At 48.2% G+C, this 25,504-nt stretch overlaps 2 protein-coding genes and 1 pseudogene across 2 annotated transcripts in view; 1 reads left to right on the top strand and 2 right to left on the bottom strand.

The window, feature by feature from the left end:
• The window catches only part of LOC126527971 (uncharacterized), a 245,051-nt gene that overhangs the window by 157,689 nt on the left and 61,858 nt on the right, over positions 1 to 25,504 (top strand). The gene's annotated exons all lie outside the window — the stretch shown is intronic.
• LOC129384014 (uncharacterized) lies at positions 5,558 to 7,242 on the bottom strand (annotated as a pseudogene).
• Positions 11,900 to 13,069, bottom strand: LOC140213317 (uncharacterized). The gene has a single exon (XM_072284531.1). It carries the CDS (start codon positions 13,067 to 13,069, stop codon positions 11,900 to 11,902), a length of 1,170 nt encoding a protein of 389 aa, XP_072140632.1.

Raw genomic sequence — 25,504 nt, 5'->3', positions numbered from 1 at the left:
GTTTTTCTTAGAGCATCCGTCAGGGGAGCCGCGATATCAGAGTACCTGGGGATGTACCTCTGATAATAGCCGGCGACACCTAAGAACGACCGAATATCGGTCTTCGTGCGCGGTTGCGGGAAGTCTCGCACAGCGGCCACCTTTATTTCAGAGGGGCGGCGACGACCCCGACCAATCACGTGACCAAGGTAGACAACCTCGGCCTGTGCTAACTGGCACTTGGGAGCCTTGACTGTCAAGCCCGCATCGCGCAGGCGGGTTAGCACTGCCCGCAAGTGGGCCATATGCTCAGGCCAGGATACGGAGAATATCGCTACGTCGTCTAGATACGGTAAAGCGAATTCTTGCTGTCCCCGCAACACTTTATCCATGAGGCTTGAAAAGCAGTATGGCGCGTTCTTCAAACCAAAACTCAACACTTTAGGACGAAATGTTCCCATTGGTGAAATGAACGCCGCATACGTACTAGCCTCTTCTGTAAGTGGAACCTGCCAATAACCCCTGACAAGATCTAGGGTGGAAATAAACTGAGCGCTACTCACTCTCTCAAGGCGCTCCTCGATGTTAGGGATCGGATAAATTTGATCCTTAGTGATGGAATTAAGCCTGCGGTAGTCGACGCAAGGACGAGGTTCCTTGCCCGGTACCTCAACTAAAATCAAATGGGAGGTATAATCACTCTCACCCGCCTCAATAACACCGAGCTGTAGCATTTTCTTTACCTCAGCCTCCATAATATCGCTCTGGCGGGGTGACACCCGGTACGCCTTGGATCGTACTGGCTCTGGGGAGGTAAGTTCTATGTCATGAGTAAGGACAGAAGTCCTACCAGGCCTCTCAGAGAACAGACCTTGAAACTCTTGTAAGAGCTGGTGTAGTTCGGTTTTCTGCTCAGGCGACAGCGATGCTTTACTGATTAAGTCACTAATGACTTGATCGGTGTCTTTCCTGTTCGTCACTGAGCCTAGTCCCGGAAGCTCGACCGGAAGCTCTTCGGGAACGTTTACCATCATGCACACCACTGCTTCCCGTTGTTTATAGGGTTTGAGCAGATTACAGTGGTAAACTTGCTGTGCTTTCCGCTTTCCTGGCACACTCACCACGTAGTTAACGTCCGACAGTTTTTGAACAATCCGTGCTGGGCCCTCCCACTGCACGTCGAGTTTGTTCTTTAGCGACGTGCGCAATATCATGACCTCATCGCCCACCTCAAAACGACGGGCCCTGGCTGTCCGATCATAATAAACCTTGGCCCTCTGCTGGGCCTTTGCCATTGCTTCACCTGACAACTCCTGTGCCCTTCTTAAGCGTTCGAGGAGCCTAAGCACGTACTCCACCACGACTGGGTCGTCGCCCCTGCCTTCCCACGATTCTCGAAGCATGCGAAGCGGAGATCGCAGCGAGCGACCGTACACCAGCTCAGCTGGCGAAAACCCCGTAGCCGCGTGCGGCGCGGTCCTTAATGCAAACATCACTCCAGGCAGACACAGCTCCCAGTCAGTTTGGTGTTCAAAACACAACGCTCTCAACATGCGCTTCATGACGGAGTGGAGCTTCTCAACGCAATTCGACTGTGGGTGGTACACTGAGCTGCGTAACAGCTTTACCCCGCACCTTTCGAGAAAGGCTGTCGTCAAAGCGCTCGTAAACACCGTGCCCTGATCTGACTGGATTTCCGCAGGAAAACCAACTCGCGCAAATATGGACAGTAGTGCATTGACTATCTCAACTGAGCTGAGTTCTTTAAGCGGCACTGCTTCAGGGAACTTTGTCGCTGGGCAGATCACAGTCAAAATGTGTCTGTACCCCGTGGTTGTTACCGGCAGAGGTCCCACTGTATCAATAACGAGCCGTCTAAAAGGCTCCGTAATGATAGGTACCAACTTCAACGGCGCCCTCGATTTGTCCCCTGGTTTGCCCACCCGCTGACAGGTGTCACACGTCTTCACAAAGTGGTCTGCGTCCCGAAAACACCCTGGCCAATAGTACTCTTGCAAGAGACGGTCCTTAGTTTTCTTAACTCCTAGGTGTCCGGACCACGAACCCTCATGCGACAAGCGCAACAGATCCTGACGGTAGAACTGAGGCACGATCAGCTGATCGAACTCCACTCCCCTGCGGTCAAGATACTTCCGGTACAGGACCCCACCTCTTTCCACAAAGCGAGCATTTTTCTTGGCGATACCTTCCTTGACAATGCAGCGTATGTTTTCTAGGCTGCCATCCTTCTTTTGCTCGGCTATCAAAGCCGACCGGCTGACTTTTAGCAACCTATTAAGTCCGTCTGACGTAGGCGCGATGAGCAAATCTGCAGATAGCTCTTCTAACTTTCCCGCATCGGAATTTCCTCTCCAGTATCTGGTGCCTTTAACGCTACAGGCTCAATTTTATTCAATTCGGGCGTGCTCTGAATATCAGCTTGCTGCGCCTCTGACCCTTTCTCATTGTTCGACAACGTCGGCCCCGCAACTACCGCCTTTGCAGCGAGCTCCCGAACCTTCGATCTGGTTAAGGTCTGAACGCTAGCCTCACCAAACAAAAGCCCCTTCTCGCGCAGGAGGTGATCGGACCTGTTCGAAAATAGGTACGGGTACTGGGGGGGCAGCATAGATGACACTGCCGCCTCCGTCTCAAGTGCTCCGAAAGGTCCTTCAATAAGCACTTTTGCTACGGGCAGACACACGCTATGAGCTTCCACGGCTTGCTTGATCCATGCGCACTCGCCCGTGAACATATCGGGTTCTACGTAGGAGGGGTGAACCACATCCATTGTAGCTGCGGAATCGCGAAGCACTCGGCACTCTTTCCCGTTCACGAGGAGGTCTCGCATGTAAGGCTCGAGAAGCTTCATGTTCTCGTCAGTGCTGCATAACGACAAAAACACGACTTTTGTTTTTGTTTCTGGACACTGCGCCGAAAAGTGACCCGGCTTCTGACATGTATAACACACGCGCGCTTGCCTCATCTCGAACCGTTTTCTGCGTTCGGCTTCGGCTGCCGCCGTCTCCTTACATTCGGTCGTACTGCTTTCACTCGCATCGGAACTACGTGTGTCCCCCTTTGCTCTCATGGGTGTGAACTTCGGCCTCTCAAACTTGGAGCCAAATTCACCCTTTTGACCGTCCTTAGCTCCGCGAGCCCGACGCGTCACAAACTCCTCGGCTAGCTCAGCGGCTCTAGCCACCGTACTAACGTCTGGCCTATCCAAGACCCAGTACCGCACGTTCTCAGGTAACCGACTATAAAACTGTTCCAGCCCGAAACACTGCAGAACTTTCTCGTGGTTACCAAACGCTTTCTCTTCTTTGAGCCACTCCTGCATGTTTGACATAAGCCTGTACGCAAACTCTGTATATGACTCACTTTTGCCTTTCTCATTTTCCCGAAACTTCCGACGGAACGCCTCCGCTGACAGCCTGTACTTTTTTAGCAGACTCGATTTCACTTGGTCGAAATCCTCTGCCTCTTCTCTATTCAAGCGAGCGACTACGTCGGCCGCCTCGCCGGGTAACAAAGTGAGCAAGCGCTGTGGCCACGTTTCCCGAGAGAACCCCTGCTTCTCGCACGTTCGCTCAAAGTTAACCAGGAACAAACCAATGTCCTCTCCAAGCTTAAACGGCCACATCAGGTCAGTCATATTGAACAATACTCGTTCTCCTGCACCGTGTGCCTGACTTCCATTACGAGCGCGTTCCATCTCTATCTCGAGACGCTTCATTTCGAAAACGTGTTGACGGTCGCGCTCTTTTTCTTGTTGCTCTCGCTCTTTCTGTTCTTTAAGTTCCTGTCTTTTTGCCGTCTCCCTCTCCTCAATGGTCTCAAGGCATTCCGACAGCTCGTCATCCTCAGCTTCTAACTCAAGAATAGCCCTCAGCAGTTCTGGTTTTCTGAGTTTGTCTGAGACATCCAGACCCAACTCTCTTGCAAGCTCCAGCAATTTCGGTTTGCGCAACGACTTCAAATCCATGGCTGTTCTGAATGCTGCTTTCTCTACTGCCTACTATTGTCTTGCCGCAAACTAACCCGGCAGCAACGACAACCACAATTACCAGCTCTGTTTCTGACACTAACAAAAGCCTGGCAAAACTCAGAGAAGAAGAAAGTCCCGCACTCACCAAACCTCGCAGCCAAGAATTCAGCGCAGTCGTTCCGCTGCAGGCAACCAGTCATCACACAGGGCTCGTTGCACTGCTCCCGGATGGTCGTTCTGCTGCTCAGCATACAGTCAACCGCATATCTTCGCTGCTGGCCTCCGTTGTCGCGATCTCACCGCTGGCAAACAGTTGTTGTGTATCGCACCGCTGACGCCAGTTGTTGATATCTCAGCGCTGACACCCGTTGTTGCAATCGCACCGCTGGCACGAGTTGTTGCAAATGAGTCGCAAGCCCCAAGGGTAGCGTTGGCCTGGCGGCCTTGGGCACAACTGGAAGCATCCGAAGGTCCCGGCAAAGCATGAGTCGACTGGTAACAGAACAGCTTGTTTATTCTAACATCGCAAAAGAGCGGGCGGTCAGGTCGACCGAAGTGGAGAGACGGGAGAGCACGTAACTCAACGGAAGAAATCGGAGCCTCTCTTGGCGTCCGGGGGCAGCTGCTCTTATACTCTCGGCGTCGCGGGCAAGAAGGAAGGTCACGGGAAGAGGCCACGTGACGGCGGGCACGGACAGGCTGAGAGACACGTTGAGACGAGTGTAGTGACGCATCCGCCAAGCAGGCGCCGTCAGACCTCCTCGCTTCACACTTGGGGAGCTTCTCTCCCCGGCTGCCGCGCTTTGACAAGCGTGGGCACACACACACACACACACACGCACACACGAAAACACGTGGCACTGAAACACGCCTGGACGCGCTTGGCGGGGAGGCTTTGCGGCAGCTCCGAACGGGCCAAAATGTCCACCGCTTTGAACGAAGCCCCGGCGTCCGTTGCATCCGCGCCGGCTACACCGCGCGTCGTAGGCGAAACGTAACAAAATGCATATGGTGTCAAGATGTTGCAGTACTTTGCTTCCCAACTTGTTAAATTTCTCACCACTAGGGCCTTCAGCAAGGGTTCCATTGCTCTCTGATCCCGTTCAAGACGCAGACTGTTCACGACAGTAAGCAGGTCACAAAACATCTCGCGGAGAGGCGCATACCACTTGGCAACTTGCATTATCTTCTGATTGATGGCTTCAACACGATTATTTGTGGAATTTCCAAAGGTTGTGGCTTGATGTTTCAAGCCTTCCACCCATTCATTGCGTATCGGGTGCCAATTTTATTGAAATATTGAAGAACCTTAGCACAACCAGTGTTCTGCAAGCTTTTATAGTCTTTTGGTATTCTTCTTCAGTTTAAGAGTAGCGCGATTTCTGCAATAATTCCAGAATGTGCATCCTCATTTGACTAGTGACAGCCATCTTCTTCATGGTCCCCTCACTCTTAAATGTTCGCAGGACATGAAATAAGCATATAGTGCTCACTGCACTATATGCTTCTACTGGGAAACACATTCTGGAAAACAAGCACAAACACAAACTGGGAAACACATTCTTCAAGGTCTTTCTTTCTGCAAAATATTTGTCAGTCATAATAACTTTAATGTCCGTGGTGGACCTGTTGTTCACATTAAACCTTAAAAACAATGCTTGTAATGTTGCCTCGTCCTCACCTGCACACAATATCAATGCCACTATTTCACTCTCACCATTGGAATCCTCCACAAGGACAACATACAATGGCATCCGTTTATCATTAGTCTTGTGAATGGCATCAACAAAAACAATCTCTGGGAAGTTCTTTTTTCATGTCACTATCTTGGTAGAAAAGGCCAGTCAGCACATCATCACTATCCACAAGCATGTCCATAGTGCCGCCAGATTCCTGCACACGTGAGGCAATGAAGTCGAGCGTTGAGCTTTTCAATTTCTGTTGTTGTTTCTGTTGTTAAATTGTGAAGGTCACGCAGGATTGGATTGGATTGGAGAAACTTTATTTATGCCTGCAGTTGGGCGCTCGCGCGCCCCGACGAGGGCCTACGTCATCCTCGAAGTTGCCGTTACTCGGCGCGGGTCTCCGCTCGCCGTTGCCGGCTCGCTGGGTCCGTGCCTTTCGAGCGCCTCGAGGACCTGCTGGACGGCCCAGAGCTGATCGTCTCGGTCGTAGCTCTTTGCGGCTGCCTCGAGCCGCGGTGGGAGTGTTCTTGATTTAGAGTCTTCTGGATATTTCATGCAGTCCCACAAGATGTGCGTGTAGTCTGCGGTCTCCCTCCGGCAGACTCTGCACATAGCTGTCGGATATGTCTCGGGGTACATGCGATGCATCAGTTTCGGGCTCGGTAGCGATCCGGTCTGGAGCTGTCTCAGCACTACCGCCTCCGCTCGACTCAGTCTCGGGTGCGGGGGTGGAAGAGTCCTGCGAGCCAAGCGGTAGGCCTTCGCGATTTCATTGTAATCCGTCATGCGGTCCTTAGTTCCGAACCACGTCGGACGTTCTCTCGCCGGGGCGCGGTTGGTTAGCGCTCGCGCCGCGGCGTGTGCCGTCTCATTATGGTTCTCATTGCGTTCCGACGCGTCGCCCTCGTGCGCCGGGAACCACTTGAGTCGTACTTTTCGTTCGTATAGTTTTACCGCTCGCAGTATGCGCTCAGCCTTCCTGCAGATTTGCCCTTTTCACGCAGGAGTATTCTTTTCCCACCGTTGAAGAAGTGCCCTTGTATGCATTTCTTATTAGCTTTGAGCGCAAGAAGTTTCTTCACTTCACCTGTTTCCTCTTTGTTGAGTCTTCTTTGACGAGGCAGGTGATGGAAAGATTTCTGCATGGAAGAAGAACGAATTGAGGAGCTCATCTATTGCTGCATGTATTTACATTTTTTGTATGAAAGAATTGACCAAGGGCCTTAGCGTTCTTGTTAGACGCAACCATATGAAGCCAACAAATATCAAGGAAAGCATAGCGGGTAGTATTTGGAGTTTTCAATTAAAGTACAGTTATGGTATAAAGGGAAACTAATTTGTTGCTTGAATGGCAGTGTAACAGACAAACCTCACTCAACGCGTGAGTGTGTTGGTCAACCACTTCAATTACTTCCAAGCATTTCCCATCTTTGGTGGCAAGGAAGGAAATGTGGGCCGGGCAGTTGATCTTGTATGTCCTGTATAAAATAGATACATAGGAGCAGTGAAGTTACATTCCTCCTGCTACATGGATTCACGGCTTTCCACATGGTGTACGCCATTCCTGTACCATGCTATATCCGCCATTATTTCGAAATTCGTAAAACGTCTATAAAGTGAATTAAATATGCGCAGGACTCAATAACTGACATTCGTTTAGGACGAGCACTTGTTGACACGGATTTGTGCGTTCTTCCGCCGTGCTTGCAGCTATACGTCAAACTGTAGTAGGTCAGGTTCTCGTCAATGGGACGTGTGATGCCTTTTTTTCCTGCAGCATGAACGGTTCGCGACTTACTAATCCAAAATTCGGCGTAAACCGTGCGCTCATAGTCGGCTATTGACGATTGGTGTTCCTCAAACGAGGAGAACTTTCGTCCCGCTTTCATAGCATACAACGCACAGCACAAGGACGTGCTGACTTCAGAAGCAGGCACTAGACAGCGCAGCAGATCTCAATCATTCAATGTTCGCCAGCGCAACCGACCGACAGGGGGAACTACCGCACTACCCAACAAAATAAAGCTGAAGTGTATTTTGTGGTGTGGTCCACAGAATAAAGTGAGAGTTTATCCGGTGGTCTCGTCCACAAAATAAAGCTGAAGCGCATTTTGTGGTCTGGTCCACAGTATAGGCACTGCGTTTAAGAAGGAGCAGAAATTATCTAGGGCTATTTCAAGATAACGCGAATACCCAATGGAAGACCAGTCAGTATCACGCATTGTACTGGTAAAGTTGTCCTGATTTAACCTTAAAGTAATGTGGCACGTATCATAGTAAGGCATATTTGCGGCAAAAGTTACAAGTACGGGAAGATTATCAGTTATAAGTACATCAATGACGCCTGCACATGGCGCTGGTGTGATATTGCTTAAAACGTGGTTAAGAAGAGTGCCATTTCCATTGGGTCAAAATCGCGTAGGGGAAGAAATTAGGGAGTCGAGCCTGAAACCAAGAAAGCAGTCACTATATGATATCGCGCTGTTGTTATGTGTTCAATAAATTATTATTGTTATCATCAACCAGCAGAACTTATATATATATATATATATATATATATATATATATATATATATTAACGAGCACCGGTTTCTGCCGCTCCTTCTATTATCTCTTTCAGAGACACGATAGCCAAACACGCCGTAGTTGTTTAGTGCTTGTGGTGATGGGCTGCTAAGCACGAGGTCGCGGAAACGAATCCCGGCCACGGCGGCCGCATTTCTGGAAGAGCGAAATGCGAAAACAGCTGTGCACTTAGATTTAGGTGCACGTTAAAGAACCCCAGGTGGTCGAAATTTCCGGAGTCCAGCACTACGGTGTGCCTCATGATCAGAAAATGGTTTTGACACGTAAAACCCCAAATTTACGAACACAATAGCCCATGACCACAAGCGAAGCAGGTAATAGAGTGGTGCTGTGCACGCTGTTGGCACGCCGGCTGACACACGGTCATTGACACGTGGCTGACAGACGGCCGTGTCATCGACGTTGTGAACAGCACTCCTTTATTCTCATTTCTAGACCCTCGCCACTAACACACCTTCGCCCGTCGCCGCGCCCACGCGCCTTAACCCTTCTCCACTTTAGAAGAACCCTACCTATATATACTGCGCCGAGGAAAGCCTACGTAGCCTTGAAAAAGGCAAGTCCACTTGTCGATACGTTGGCTCCCGCTTTCTCCTTGTTCTCGTTTTGCTCATCGTCTTGAATTTCCATCTCCCGCCTTCCTCCTGTTTTCCCATGAGCATTAGAGGCATTTGAATTAAATCTGATGTATATTTCCTAGGGGTGCTTAAAGGTTGAGTAGGACTTCATGGACAACCGAGTTCTGATACTGTTGTAGTGTGTTAGTCCTCTTTTGCTTCAAGTCTAATATTTCCAAAGGGAATGTTACGACTTCGAGTCGATGCGATAGCTCCTCCTGAGAAGCCGCACAAGGGGGTGGAATCCGGTGCCTGGCGAAAGCCAGGCACCGGATTTCTAGAACCCAATAAATGTTTCCGATCTTTTCTTTCTAGAACCCAATAAATGTTTTCCGATCCGATCGCCAATTGCCGTCGTGAACGAGACAAAGGCCTGATGAAATCAAGCAAAGGGCAGTAATTTAATGCTATTTCTTAACAACAAAGCAAACTGGCATAATTAAGTAGTGGATGTGAAGATGTTAGACAGAAAAAATATGAAAGTGAAAATTCCAAAGAACAGGTGCAAAAATGTTGAACAATTAGGATGTGCAATCGTAACATGAACATCGGCACAAACTACATTTCTAAACAGTAATCGGGAAAGCAAGTGTTTGGAGTCCACAGTACACAGAATCAAAAGTAACATACAATAAACCGGGCGCACCGGTCGGCAGCCCGTCCTAACCGATGCGGCCCGTAAGTGACCCTCGAAGTTGGCGCCTCGAAGTCGGCATCTGGCGGTGTTCGGTGTCGGGCGTGATGTCGGCAGCTTATTTTCCCAGGAGTTGCTCGGCGTTTGTTTATCGTCCCCGGAGCAGACTGGTGAATTGTCGGATCGGCTCGTTTTTTCTAAACCTCTCGAGGCGCGGGCGTTCACTTCTTGCCGTCCAGACGCACACCTGGATCATACACGCGCACACTGGGTCTCGCCGTGGTTCAGATTCCGCTGGCGGTCACCTTCGCGGGCAGTCAAGCTAATCCCACACAAAACACTAGCTTCGGATGAAGACGGCTTCACATAGGCCGGACGTGCTTCCACTGTGGTTCCGACTCTGCTAGCGGTCACCTTCACTGGCAAGCCATTTAAGAACATACAAAACAACAGCCACGCACGTATTCAGCTTCACGTAGCACGGGTGTATGGCCGCCGTGGTTTCGCCCTACCGGCGGTCGCCTTCTCCGGTAAACAGTATGATCACACAAAACAACAGTCACGAATGCAAATAGCTTAACGTGCTCTGGATGTACCCAAGATCACGTTCCCTACCGTTTAAGCGAAACGGCGCGGCACGCAGGCTTGCGACCCATTCTTAAAGAAGCGATGCTTAATAGGCGTGTATACCTAGGAAACGGCGGTGGATAATTGAAGAAACAATGCGAGTTTTGTGACAGTGAAGGACTACCAACGTGTGCTACTCGACGCGTCGTTTGCTGCACAGGACAACATACACTTTACGCTGCGCTCAGCATGCAAACTCCTTGGTGTTCTTGTGCTCGTTCAGAAATCGCACGCTCATGCATTTAATCATGCAAAACCAAGATGAATAATTCTAACGTTTCATTTTGGTCCATAGGCAAATTGCTTGAACAAGGGAACCAGTGCCCTCACTGCCGCCCACCATCTCGGAAGTACTTATATCGTCTGGCATCCTCTTTATGCGCATTATGTGATTCACGTGCTTATACGGTAGTCAGTTCGGGTTCTCTCGAACGGACTACCGTATAAGCACGTATAAGCCTTTCTCTCATTTGCATCTCCCTCCTTCGGCTTCTTCCGACAGACAGTTGGCATCCGGTTTTGACAGTGTGTTTATATTCGAGGCATGGATCCCGAAAGAGCGCCACTTTAGAATGCGGCTTGACTTCCTATGCAAAGGGCGCTAGGACTGGACCTCGTAAATTCAAACACGACACAGACAGCCGGCACAGCGGGTGTCAGTGATCACGTGCTAGCAAAGAGACTTCCCAGTTTGAATATCCGCGGCTACGTCTCCCAATCTTCACGCCGCTGCTCTACCTTCTCAGCAGAGGACTGAGCTTGTCACCCTGACCTCCGTATCTGAACAAGAACGTGCAAAACTCGTTGCATTAGCACGTCAACACGTTGTCAAAAGGCGTGTCTGCGCAGCAAACATGCCATTCAAGCATTGTCATTTAAAAAACGCTTGTTGAAGTTCTCCCGTATCCAATATTACTCGGTATCTACATAATAAACATTTGTACAAACGTTTATGTGTGTTGTGTGGCCAGATGCTACGCATTAAAGACAAACTAAAAGAAAAAGATATGGATCAGGTTAGATTGACAATCATCGTCAGCCTATTTTATACCCACTGCAGGACAGAGGCCTCTTGCTGCAATCTCCAATCATCCCTGTCCTGCGCCAGCCGATTCCAACTAGTACCACCGAATTTCCTAATTCCACTGCACCACTTAGTCTTCTGCCGTCCGCTACTGCGCTTCCCTTCTTTTGGTACCCATTCTATAACCATAATGGTCCAGCGGTTATCTATCTGTGCATTACATGACCTGCTCAGCGCGATTTCTTTCTTTTGATGTCAATTAGAATATCGGCTATACACGTTTGCTTTCTGATCCAGACCGCTCTCTTTCTGTTTGTCAATGTTATGCCTAGCGTTCTTCGTTCCATTACTATAGTGTGTAAAACACCCTAAAAACAATAAATGACCGGCAGCAACAGCCACCTCCAATCTATAAAACCACTGATTAAACTGCTGTGAGCTTCCTACATGCGCACAGTACCCTGATAACAGGAACCAACATGCGATGGAATCACTACTGCTTTAGAGGGATTTATTTATATGAAATGAACCGGCAATGTCACATATGACAGACATACCTTCAACTATGTATTCATAATAACAATGCATTAGAAAAGAAAGCTTCCTTCAGTCACCAATCTCAGCTTTCGCTTCAAAAGCCCGCAACCGAGAGAGATTCTCGGTGAGACAACATGGTGTAGCATGGCTTCTACGGATCTGCAAACTTCATTTAGAGCAAAATAGGCAAAAAGACGCGGAAAACGTTACTCCACTTGGTCAGTTGAATTCTATATTGACGTAGAGGGCGCCTTTTACAACAAAGCCTGCGAGTTCGAGGTCCTTCCAGTTTTTCTGTTCTGTCATGAATCCCATATTCGGAACATCAGTGCGCGGTTTCCTCACAACTTCATAGGCGTTCATTCGTGACGTGAGCTTGACGTCCTTGGTTTCATCTCTGGGGTGAGCGATTATCAACGTCACCTTTTTTGAGAAGGGCCACTCGAGGCAGTCGTTCCACTCCCCGTCGCGGAGGAACACAGTGAACCCCACATTCACCTCTTTATCTTCCGACAACAAAAACTTACATTGTAGTCTAAAAGTATAACCACCAAGCGTGCAGACATCACTTGATATGGAGTGTTCCTTTTTGTCCTCTTTGAGCGAGTCACGTGCAGCGTACACATTAGCGAATTTCAAAGTAGCGATGAACGCGCCGGGCTTTGATGCAGCACGGAAAGGTCCTGGTGTCAGCGACTTCTTCATCGATGATTGCACCGAAATGCCTTCTTCGTCGACGCCACTCGCTTTTTCCAGGAACCCAGATAATGCACGGTCCAGGCTGGCGAGTCTTTCAACTAATCCGTTCGCGCCGTTTACAAGATCGTCGTTTCCGTCGCGCTCGACCAACGCATGCTGCCGCAGGTTTACCAGATCTTCCTTAATGTTGCGTACATTTTCAACGGCCGTTTGCACTCGCGTGTCACATGCGGACTGGAGCGAGGAGTTTCCGCCGGAGCACTGTCTGTAGTGATCCACGGCAGCTTCACACACGACGCTCCTTTGGCACTTGGCGGACTTAACGTCGAAGCCTCGGCAACGACGCAGGTGGTCTCTCAGTTCGGACAATTTTCCGGCGAAGTTAGCACACTTCTTACCGCCTACGATGCACTGGACACGCAGCTTCTCGAGGTCGGACAGCTCGAAGCGAAGCCGCACAAGTTCGCCTTTCGAGAATGTTCGTCCGTCGAAGGGGCACTTCATTCTTTCGAACACCTCGCCTTGGCATTCTTCGCACAAAACGTGACCGCAGGGCAACAGTTCCGAGCTGGAGGGCAGCCGGCTGCAGATGCTACAGACACGACTGGGCGGCACGGGCTCCGTGAAGGCGATGCGTCGCTGGTCGAGAAAGTCGTTGAAACCTGTAAGTGCGTACTCCCAAAACGCCATTGTCGTGTCCGGCACGGTGCGGCGCAAACGACGGCAGGGCTATCAACCGAGCGATACGGAACACAAAGGGCGAGACCGAGACGCGAGCGCGGCGACCACCCAGAGTAACAACAGAAAACACCTATACAAACTTAGAGAAGGGAAACTGTACTTTCCAGAGTGCAACGGAAATAAGAGAGCGGAAGCGTTGTGAACTAAAGTATGCGATCGAGAGATGGCGCCAGCAATACTATCATCATCATTACGTAGTGAGCAATGTGGTGGTTTCGGTAGCGGCTGGTGGGGTTCGTTGTGCTGCTCGCTCTCTGGTTTGGGGTGTTTTGCTACCGCTTTCGGAGCGGTGTTCGAGTGTACCATAATCTAAAATGACTACCTTTATTATATCGCCAGGTGACCGAGAGTCCTCAACTGGAAAAAAAAGAACACGTCAGACAAGTAAGCTTACATTGTTTATTGTCAATCGTGAATGAAGCAGTGCATGCCCACAATTTTCGTACAGGTCATGTGGAGCTAATGCTCTCAGTTACTGAATTTACAACATACAGAAACAGAGATAGTAATCAATTTAACGGAATTGAAAGCTGAAATCGAGCGCTGTTTCTCATCTCAAAGCAAGGACGACATTGTGCTCGCCTGCACTCGTGCTTGTGTTGCATACAGTGCTGTTTGACGTGTCCCATACTATATGCATGTTGTCTGCCTTCGATGATTTTAGCTAGATTAAAGAAAGAAACACAAGAAGTGCTCAGCGAACATGTACTGTCAGTAAGGTAAGCTCGAGCTGCAATGTAGCATAGTTTTCATAACACATTGGCGATAGGCGCGAAGTCTAGAGGGGAAGAAAACGTTATGCTATATTTTTGATCACATATTGTGTGTTCTTAATATTTCTACTGCACATTTAGCGTTCAGCTGCAGCAGCAAAGTCTTTGACACAAGTGGAATACTCGTAGGAAGGCGAGGAACGTTATGGAGACGACAGTGCTTTCAAGGACCTCTGCCAATATTGTGTGTAAACAAGGACACTAAAGGCCTATTTGATTCAGCCAAGTGCCTCTGCACCTTCTGCACCTATTCGCGGTGCACTGCACCTAGACCCTCCATTCCCCGACGTGCAGCAGTGCACCCTGCACCCCCGGTTTCGTTTGAATGGGGTACAAGGCAAGGTGCCGGCGCGGTGCAGTGCACCCTTGAACCTTGCAGTGAGTGGGTGCAGCCCGGCACACTATGCAACCCCTGCACCTTTTCGTTTGTGGTGCCATGCACCTTTTTCTGAATCAAACAAACCTTAAATAAACATATAAGTATGCCTAAATAATGCTCACGGATTCTTGTAAAATGCAATTTACGGTTTCATGTTGAAAAAAAAAAAAAAAAACATCTCGGTTAGCGTGTTCAAACAAGGCAAAAAGGTTACGTCTGTTACTCAACACGTCAGTTGAGTAACAGAGGTGAGCAAGCGAAGCCTCACCCTGTAGCCAACATTTCAAAAATCAAACATACTTCTGAGGGCCGTCACGAAGACAAGTTCCCACGCTGAGGCTTCCCTTGCTTGTCCACTGTTGAATGGCTGAATGTGAAGCCAAACTTCGAGTATATTTCAAAACCTTTTTGTGAACACACTGTCCTCAGGTATGTCATCTGCTGTTTGAAGAGAAAGAAAAATTGATTTTATTGGTTTGTCATGTTTGAGAAGTGTGGAGTAGGCCAGCTGTGTGAAGTTGCCTGTTCTAGCCATCTCTTACGGTGCAGGGCTAGCCTAGTTACTGATTTTATGCAAATTAGAAATGCAATATGCACGTCTAATTCTAACCCTATCACTTACCATATTAAAAATGTTCCGTTAGATTTCATCATGTCCTATAAATAAATTGGTGTACACATTCCAAATAATTTAAGTTGGACCAATATAGAGTTTGTCATTAACAATGCTATTCACCTGCTCGGGTACTTACAATGGAAATTTTTCAAGCCGCCGTCTACTTTAAAGCTACACCTTTACAAGACGCTAACATGCTCAAAACTTGAATATGCATCTGCAATATGGGATCCCAGTCGCATTAGTTTTACTACTTCACTTGAACTAGTACAAAATAACTCTGCTTGTTTCATTCTTTCTAATGATAACTGTACCGCGAGTGTAACCTTAATGAAGCTAACCAGCACTTATTCCCCTAGCTAGTCACCATGTTCCGCTATTTCGTAAAAATTTTCGTCATACCACACTTCACGACGACTTCATACCGCGGCCTCAAGTACATTTCAAACTGCATCGATCATCGCAGTAACGCAGGGATTGACTCTTGCTACACGAAGTCTTTCTTTCAATCTTTCATCCCGTACATCTCAGGAAAGTAACCACGTTCCCTCAAGTATCGTAGCCATCACCGATAACAAATTTTTTTTTCAGAACATTAGCGAATATTGTATAATCAAGAGAATCATTGTATCATCAAAACTCACTGCTCTTGTTTGTTTTATTCTACTGCTTTGTAACCACTCCCCTCTTCAATGGCATATGTCCCTGAACGTACTTTAAATAAAAAATAGAATAATAAAGTGAAGAGTGACTGCCAGACTTTCAGTGAACATGAAGCATCATTTCCTCAAAATTGCTCTGAGCGATTTTGAAGGCTTTAAAATTCTTTGCAATTTCATGTAACAAATTAACGCTATGAAGGAGCATGTGATACTTGTTGGTAATGCCCGTCAATCTGATTTTCAAATATCAGATGACAGTATTTGTGCGTTACCAAGTAGGAGCTTGCTGCATGACGAGAAAAGAAACAAGTTGGGACTCAACTTGTTACTTCTCCGATTGTCATAAAATGCCCTTTAAATCAAGCAAGCTTGTATGTCAAATTTTAGCATTCCCGCTCAATACGACACAAAACTGTAGACTGTTGCTTTCCTGATAGGGCTCACAGCCCTCTATCTGGTAAACTTGCAAACATTTCATGGTGAGGCATATAGTTCAAGAGGACCTGTTGTCATTATGATGTCCGTTGAGCTTCTTATGGCTTGGCATGGGCAGCTTGGAAACCAATGATCTCACTTTTGTCCTTCTTCCTGAAAAGAGAAATCGTGAAGCCCTGACAAACATGCAAGCAATGAACACAGGACTGAGCTTGTCACCACTGACCTCCGTATCAGAACAAGAACGTGCAAAACTCGTTGCATTAGCACGTCAACACGTTGTGAAAAGGCGTGTCTGTGCAGCAAACGTGCCATTCAAGAGTTGTCATTTAAGAAACGTGTGGTGAAGTTCTCCCGTATCCAATATTACTTGGTATCTACATAATAAACATTTGTAGAAACATTTGTTTATGTGTGCTGTGTGGCCAGATGCTACGCATTAAAGACAAACTAAAAAGAAAAGACATGGATCAGGTTAGATTGATAATCGTCATCATCATCACCCTATTTTATATCCACTGCAGGATGGAGGCCTCTTCCTGCGATATCCAATTACCCCTGTCCTGCGCCAACCGATCCCAACTAGCACCCCTGAATTTCCTCATTTCATTGCACCAACTAGTCTTTTGCGTCCTCTACTGCGCTTCTCTTCTTACCCATTCTGTAACCCTAATGGTCCACCGGTTATCTAACCTGCGCATTACATGACCTGCCCAGCGCAATTTTTTTCTTTTGATGTCAATTAGAATATCGGCTATACCCATTTGCTCTCTGATCCAAACCGCTCTATTTCTGTCTCTCAATATTATGCCTAACGTTCTTCGTTCCATCGCAATAGTGCGTAAATTACCCTAGAAACAATAAATGACCGGCAGCAATAGCCACCTCCAATCTACAAAATTATTGAATAAAGTGCTGTGAGCTTCCTGCATGCGCACATTATCCTGATAATAGGAACCAACATGCGATGGAATCATCGCTGCCCTCAAGGGATTTATTGATATGAAATGAACCGGCATTGTCACCTATGACAGACATACCTTCAACTATGTATTCATACAAACAGTTCACTAGAAAAGAAAGCTTCTTTCAGTCACCAATCTCAGCTTTTGCGTCGAAAGCCCGCATACGAGAGGGGCGAACTCCGAATTCTCGGTGAGACCCCATGGCGTGGCATGGCTTATATGGATCTGTGAACTTCATTCAGAACAATATAGGCAAAAAGACGAGCAAAACTTTACGCCACTTGGTCAGTTGAATCCTACATTGACGTAGAGGTCGCCTTTTACAACAAAGCCTGCGAGTTCAAGGTCCTTCCAGTTCTTCTGTTTTGTCATGAATCCCATATTCGGAACATCAGTGCGCGGTTTCCTCACAACTTCATAAGTGTTCATGCATGACGTGACCTTGACGTCTTTCGTTCCATCTCTGGGGTGTGCGATTATCAACGTCACCTTTTTTCGAGAAGGGCCACTAGAGGCAGTCGTTCCACTCCCCGTCGCGGAGGAACAGAATGAACCCCACATTCACCTCTTGATCTCCAGACAACAAAAAACTTACATTGTAACCTAAAGGTATAACCACCAAGCGTGCAGACATCACTTCATATGCAGTGTTGCGTTTTGTCCTCCTTGAGTGAATCACGTGCAGCGTACACATTAGCGAATTTCAAAGTAGCGATGAACGCGCCGGGCTTTGATGCAGCACGGAAAGGTCCCGGTGTCAGCGACTTCTTGATCGATGATTGTACCGAAACGCCTTCTTGGTCGACGCCATTCGCCTGTTCCAGGAACCCAGACAATGCATGGTCGAGGCTGGCGAGTCTTTCAACTAATCCGTTCGCGCCGTTTACAAGATCGCTGCCTCCGTCGCGCTCGCCCAACGCATGCTGCCGCAGGTTTACCAGATCTTCCTTAATGTTTCGTACATCTTCAACTGCCGTTAGCACTCGCGTGTCACACGCGGACTGGAGCGAGGCGTTTCCGCCGGAGCACTGTCTGTAGTGATCCACGGCTGCTTCACACACGACGCTCCTTTGGCACTTGGCGCATTTAACGTCGAAGCCTCGGCAACGACGCAGGTGGCCCCTCAGTTCGGACAATTTTCCGGCGAAGTTAGCGCACTTCTTACCGCCTGCGATGGACTGGACGCGCAGCTTCTCGATGTCGGACAGCTTGAAGCGAAGCCGCACAAGTTCGTCTTTCGAGAATGTTCTTCCGTCGAACGGGCACTCCATTCTTTCGAACACTTGGCCTTGGCATTCGCCGCACAAAACGTGACCACAGCGTAACAGTTACGAGCTAGACGGAAATCGGCTGCAGATGCTGCAGATACGACTGGGCGGCAGGGGCTCCGTGAAGGCGATGCGTCGCTGGTCGAGAAAGTCGTTGAAACCTGTAAGTAGGTACTCCCAAAACGCCATTGTCTTGTCCAGTACGGTGCGGCGCAAACGACAGCAGGTCTATCAACCGAGCGATACGTAACACAAAAGGTGAGACCGAGACGCGAGCGCTGCGACCACTGGGGGGAAACTCCCCGCTTTCGGTGGCCCCGAAAATCCGTTTCCTTTGCATGGCCTCGTAGATCGTCGCTCGCACAAGCGCCGATCCAATTGGCCGAGCCTCCCCCCCCCCCCCCCCCAAGCTCCTCTCCAATCGCTCTCCCTCGTTACCCCCTCCCAATGAACGACCTCGCGAGACGCGTACACGACCCGAGCTCCCCAATCCCTCAACGGCTCATGTCGTTTGACACCGCGCCGCTATGACTCCTCCGAGGGCTCGCGCTGCGACACCCAAACAGCCGATTTGCGCGGGGAGCGCGGGGACGCCCGGCACGCCATCTCCCGGAGACCAGCTTCCTGTGGCGCTGACAAACGCCTGCCCTGAGTGAAAAGTGATCAGGACTACTTACTTACTTACACTAGGGGCGAGCGCCCCTTCCTTCTCGCCCGACGGTCCGCTTCCGTGTGGCCCGCCGAGCGGCGGCATCGGCTCCAACACGTGGGCTCCAAGGAGCCCTTTCTGCCCCCTGCCGGGACTGCGACGTGCAGCCGCGAGGCATTTGGAGCAGAGGCAAATGTGGTGCGACTACCTGTTCTCTTACTGACACGTAAAAGACCGGTTGCGCATTCGACCTGTGGTCGATGTGATCTCGAAATTCGGAGGAACACGAAACTGTTGTCGCAGGTCCCGCAATGATCGCAGGATAATTGTTTCGTTCGTGCCTTCAACAATTACTACTGCAGTTCCTACGCGTTGCACCGACGTAAAAAAAAAGAACAAAAGAAAAACGGCGACAGCTTCTATGCGCCAGCAATGCATGCACTCAACTAGTGTGGATGTCATCCTGTGATAATTATCGCGTGCTTAAGTCTATTTTTTTTTTTTCATCTCTATAGGATGACTACGCTATGCGCCTCTTATTTACCTATACAGCGCATGGCTGCATTTAATTCCATTTCTCACTGTTTGCACTGACCGCGGTAGGGGCGTCAGAGGCTTTCATTCGTTGTAGCGAGATCACGAAAGCGTATTTCCTTCACTTAAAGCTGCACGGCTCCTTTGTGAGCCGTGCAGTTAAATCATACAATGCGTACGTTGTGAGCGAGCTGGTAAACGAAACCACTTTACTGCTGCTGCTGTCGCTTTTACGAGAACTTTCAAAATTAAACATATATGAGGGTTATGAATAGGCTCACCAAGCTTTATATGCACGTCCGTTGCTTTCGTTCATAGATCATGTGCGTAGCTTTGCAACCGTGACCGATCTTGTAAAAACAGCCAGAAGGCAGCTGGTGACACAAGTAGTGTGTCTGCTTTAATTGTTGTCAGTGCTGTTTTTAGAATATCAACCAACTCCATGCACTCGTGCTGTTTACAGCGAAAACTTGTTTTTCTGGTTGCATAAGGAGCATTTGCTTCTAGTTGTGGCAGTAACGCCGTGTATTGACCTCGGCCCAGATCGCGGACTGTGCAAATTTGTCTAATTTGTTTCATTGTGCTGCTGCCTTTACTGCTTCTGCGTATTTCCTCTGACTGCCCCTTATATTTGTTGTGTTTATCGAGACCTGGCCTGCCTCTGCCTCGTTGAAGACAAATGGACACAAGTACTGGTCGCTGTTGGTTTGTCTGGTTTGCTCCGTCTGAGCCTGGTATGTATATCCATTTACTAAAAGGGTATGCTGCTTTGTGTAATGCAGGTACTGCTCATCTAAAGGTAGATTTAATTAGTAGTGGTTTGAGTGATGTATGACACCAGAGAGTTATTGTTCTAGAAAGGTGACAAAGCTTGTCCACAAATTTAAGGTATGGAGATGCTTAACTATTTAAGTGTCCTATGTTGTCATGAAGTATTACACACACTTAAAATTTCAGTTGCAGAAGACAAAGCAGAAGAATCCAGAAGATTTGCTGCCAGATGTCTTGAGACAATAAATTGTAGAGAAAGCATTATGGTGTGAGCTGCCAATGATTGTCGCCAGCTCTAACCCATTTTTCTATATAGTCAGTGTTGCTTCATTGTCTGTTGCCATCACATGCTTGTCATAAACAAAAAATTGAGCCGCTTGATTTCCCTCATTTTTCTCGCTCATAAGATACAAATGTCTTGACTTTGGCTGCCTTGGTGCCTCATAGTAGAAAACGAGTATTTATTAGCTAGTTGCCTGCTTCTAAGATCATGACTGTGAGTGCTGCTGCCTAACACTCCCAGGACTATGCTTAGTACACATGCGCAGCTATCCAAGAAAATGGGCATTCGGACAACTGCCACTGAAGCTCACTTGGTAGAGCATTGCAAGCACAAGGCAGAAAACATAGGTTCAGCTTCGTTGTCCCTTGTGCAAAGCGTTATCATCATCTGTCTCCGGGCTTCTTTGTACATCCGGTCAGGTAGGCTCAATAATAATTAGTGACCTGCCTGATGGTGGGTCGTTAATCTGGGTCCTTAGTGCAGAAGCCCAATTCATTACCCATTAGGCTACAGATGCATGCATAGCGTGCCAGATTAATCTCACTGGTTCTCTCGCAGCAGCTAATTCTTTCAGATGTTATGTGACACAGAGTTTAAGATTCACCCGTTTCAGCTCAAATGCAACATAAAGCAGGTGCTGTGTCTATTTCTGTGAGACGTTGTGCGTGCAGCGTGCAGTTGTTTTGGTTTCTCTGTATTGACGTATTGTGCTTTGTATTTCATGTGGTGTTAGGCATTACCTCACTCGCAGCTTCAATGCTGTGCCCATAAAAACACTTGCAGGTAGGTGCTCAGGAGTAACGGGCAGCTCATGCTCCCTCATTCTCTCATGCATACAGCAGGTAGTGCGTCCAGTTTAGTGCCATGAACCTGTGTGGGGCATTTCCTTGTTCTTATTCTACTGATCTGTCATGTGTTGTACATAGGGGGAAAGTCAATTCTCTACATCGTGGTTGTCAGCGCCGCTGAATACAGTGCAGTCGCAGTCTCGCTGACTTGAAATGTCATAGGAGGTGACATCTGGGGGTAAAGTAACATCTTGCTGTCCCTTGTCATCAGGCATAGCCAAGGTTGTGCGACCCAAGGATCCTGGAACTTTCTGCGGGACAGATGGGGCCGATGTTGAAGAGTGGGTGGCTATGTACGAACGCGTGAGTGGAATCAACAGATGGGACCCTACGGTTATGCTAGTTAACCTGTTGTTCTACCTAGAGGCACGGCAAAGGTGTGGTACGAAACCCACGAAGAGGAACTAACCAGCTGGGACCAATGCAAAGAGTAGTTGACAGAGTTGTTTGGCATACAGCCGGCCGTAAAATTGCCGCAGAACAGGAACTGGCCCCCTGTGCCCAATCCCCCATGGAGTCCTATGTCTCGTACATACAGGAAGTGCTGGCACTTTGTCGTAAAGCCGATCACGACATGACAAAAGCTGAGGAGGTCGGGCGTGTGCTTAAGGGTATTGCTGACGAAGCCTTTAATCTGCTCATGTGCAAAAGCTCCTCTACAGTTCATGCTATCCTCAAGGAGTGCCGATAATTCGAGCAGACCAAAAGCAGATGCGTCTTGCAACCATTCGCCAGACTTCCCAACACTGCCGCAACGTCGACGTGTGAAGATCAACCCACACAGCAGCATGCGTCGCCATCAGAGGACGTGATGCGAATTGTTCGACGTGAACTGGATGCGAGTGCGCCTGCATCTCTGTTTGCGTATCCCTGATGCTACAACATTTTCAGACCCCCTCTTACAAGCCGTCATTCAACAGGAACTTGAAAACATTGGTTTACATTCTGTCTGTGCTGTTGCTAATCCAAGAGCTAACAAATGCCCTTCTACTATTTTTGCTACACCCCGACGCTTCTCTCCGTGCTATCGCAACCTGACTTAATCAATGGCACGCCAGATGCGTGCGTCATGCGCCAAGCTCGCCACCGAAGCTAGCTCGGCCGGTTGCGCTAGCGATCGTTCTGTGTTCTTTTGTATCCCTGCTGTTATTCGAGACGGCAGTCCTGTGGTATTGGACCCCTGCAGTATGACGCATTTTGTTTGACAGTTTGCGCTCCATTTCAAGCAATCTAGGCTTCGGGCACGCTGGCCGCATAGGTCGCTTCGGCGCAGTTTGGCGCGCGCTGAATCTTAGGGGCTCACTAGGGTTGAAGACTGGGCAAGTTGGTATTGCATTCTAAAACTGGTACAGCGGAACATGGCAAGGAACAAAGAAGCCGAGCCGGCTAGAACAACGAACAGAGCGCTGACTTCCAACTGGTTTTATTGGCAGGTTGCACGAAATGTAGAGACACAAGAAAGCATCAAGCAGTGTCGTCAGAACACTTCACAATATGTCATGCGCTAGCACACATGCTATGAGGTCAGCTTCAATAATCTCCCGCGTAACTTGTGATAGGTGCTTTTTCAGCACTTCGCACCGATAAAAATTCGGCTTGCATCCACAGTTGCGACAGTGAATTCCTTAGTATCCCCGAATAGCTCGGTGCATATTGTAGTCATGTTCTTTTACCCTTTCAGTAAGACAGCGACCTGTTTGGCCAACATACCACTTCCCGCATGATAGTGTAATTAAATAAACAACCCCAACAACGCAAGACTCAAACCACTTCTGCATGGTCTAACAGACAGTGGTGCGCGGATGGAGCGGATTACCTGCCTACACAGCCTGTGTAGCTTATTCGCCGCCGAAAACTACTTCCACGCTACTTTTGCGGACAGCCTTTTTTAATCTGTGGGAGACGTTATGCAAATATGGTATGACTACTGGCCTCCTTCGTTCATCATTTCTTTGTTGTCCCTCTCTGTAATTCTTTATCTGCTTTAACAGCTTTTCATTTATAGCGTCGACAGCAGTGTAGCCGTGTATCCGGCTGTTGACGACCCTATTCTAATAAGGAACTCAGACGTTTTTACAAACTTTCTCAAAGGGAATGAGAAGGGCTTACAAGATTTTCAGTCGACATGAAAGATTTATATTATTCTTTACTGCGCGACAAGTTGTTGCAGGATGTTCATGAGGCCATTGATTCCTTTTGGTGCGATAGCTTTCCAGAATCGCACTGGTGTTCGTAATGGCAGCCTCATCGAACTTTTGTCGTTTTACCTAAAATGGACTTTTGTGTCTTTTAATCACCGGACCTATATTCAATACAGTGGTGTGGGTATATGATTATGCCTGGCCTCTGTCCCAAGTGACATCTACCTTGCTCATCGTGACGAGCTGCTATTGAGCATGCTATATGTAAAGAAAGTGTCGTCAAAAGAATGCCATTTTTCAGATGACCTTTTGGTCCTTGTAGACTGCAGCAACGCCGCTTTCCAGCAAACATCAGACGAAGTCGTAAAAAATTTTAACGATTGCTTTCATCCGCTTGTATTTACTCATGAGGTGCCAACCGACAACAGCTTACAATTTTTAGACCTCAATTTACTTCTTTCACGTGACCATGTGTGCTGGATGTACCAACCAAGAAGTGTGAAACCTCTTTTATCCTTTCACTCAGCCCATTCATACTGGTTAAACGAAGCATCACTAATCTTTGTCTTATTAACGCCCTAAGAAAATCCTTTCGTCATGCCATGCAGTCAGTTTTGCAGGTCAACTTATGGGGTTTTACGTGCCAAAACCACTTTCTGATTATGAGGCACGCCGTAGTGGAGGACTCCGGAAATTTTGACCACCTGGGGTTCTTTAACGTGCCAGTTTTGCAGGTCAAGTTGAACGGCTTTTGTGCGCTGGATACTCGTCTACACTACTGTCACCTATAGCTGAAAAGTTATTAAAGCGGATAAAGGACAGTAACACCGAAGCACAACAAAGAAATAATGTACGCAAGAGGTCGGTAGTGATACCAGATTTGCATAATGTCTCCCACAGATTAGAAAAGACTGGCCGCAAGAGTAACGTGGAAGCAGTGTTTTCCGAGCCCGATAAGCTACGCAGGCTTTGTAAGGCGTCAAATCCGCTCCATACGCACACCATTGTCTGTTCGACCATGCTCAAGAGGCGTTTTGGGTCTTGCGTTATTGGGGTTTGTTTATTACATTCCACTATCATGTGGAAAGAGATATATTGGCCATACTGGTCGCTGCCTTAATGAAAGGCTAAAAGGACATGATTACAGTGTGCACCGAGCTATGCTGAGACACTTAGCAATTCACTGTCGCGATTGTGGATGTAAGCCGTATTTTTATGGGTGTGAAGTGCTGAAAAGCACCGATCACGACATAGGTGGGAGATTATTGAAGCTGATTTCATAGCAAGCGCTGGAAGCACGTGTGTTAGCGCGCCATCTTTGTGCGTAACTTCACAGGAAGTGAGATTTCTTGATCAGTTTAACCGTGCATGACCGAATTGCGCGTTCTGCTAGTCACGATGTCTTCTATCGCTGTGACGCTTTGTGAATTGTAGTGGCGACATTGCTTGATGCTTTTTTGTGGCTATATATTTCGTGCAATCTGCCAATAAAACCAGTTGCAAGCAGCGCTCTGCTCCTTCTTCTGGTTGGGTCGGTTGTTTCTTCCTTTCGATAGGGCGCTGTACCAGCTTTAGAATCTTAGGAGGACATGGTTGTGACGCTTTCTAGGACCCCCAAGGATATTATAGGTTATTTTGGCACTATTTGGGCACGGCCGCTGTGACGCAGTTATCGAAAAACAGATCAGCCGCTGCGGCGCAATTAGTTTGGCGTGCACTGAATCCTACTGGGAAACAAGTGTCACGCTTTTGATACACCCTCCCCCCCCCCCCCCCCACACACACACAAACAACATTAACCTTCCTTCAGTATTCACGCTTGCGGAACAGGCGGCGATGGATCGCCAGGAGTGATAAGATGGGAGTGTACCAGACAACACAAATCGATCCCAAGGATATTTGATGGATGTCCCTCTACGGATGACGAGGAGGTCCGATAGATGTCCCTAAATTGTCCCGCTATCATCCATAAAACTTTCCATGTGAAACACCGAAGGATGTCCCGCGGAGGTCCGCGCCGGATCTATTTGGGATGCTATTTGGATGCGGGAGGGAGGTAA

The sequence above is a fragment of the Dermacentor andersoni genome, chromosome 9, assembly GCF_023375885.2.
Source record: "Dermacentor andersoni chromosome 9, qqDerAnde1_hic_scaffold, whole genome shotgun sequence".
In the NCBI taxonomy this organism is placed as follows: Eukaryota; Metazoa; Arthropoda; class Arachnida; order Ixodida; family Ixodidae; genus Dermacentor; species Dermacentor andersoni.
The sequence above is the reverse complement of the archived record's forward strand: the minus strand, read 5'-3'. Positions and strand labels throughout refer to the sequence as shown.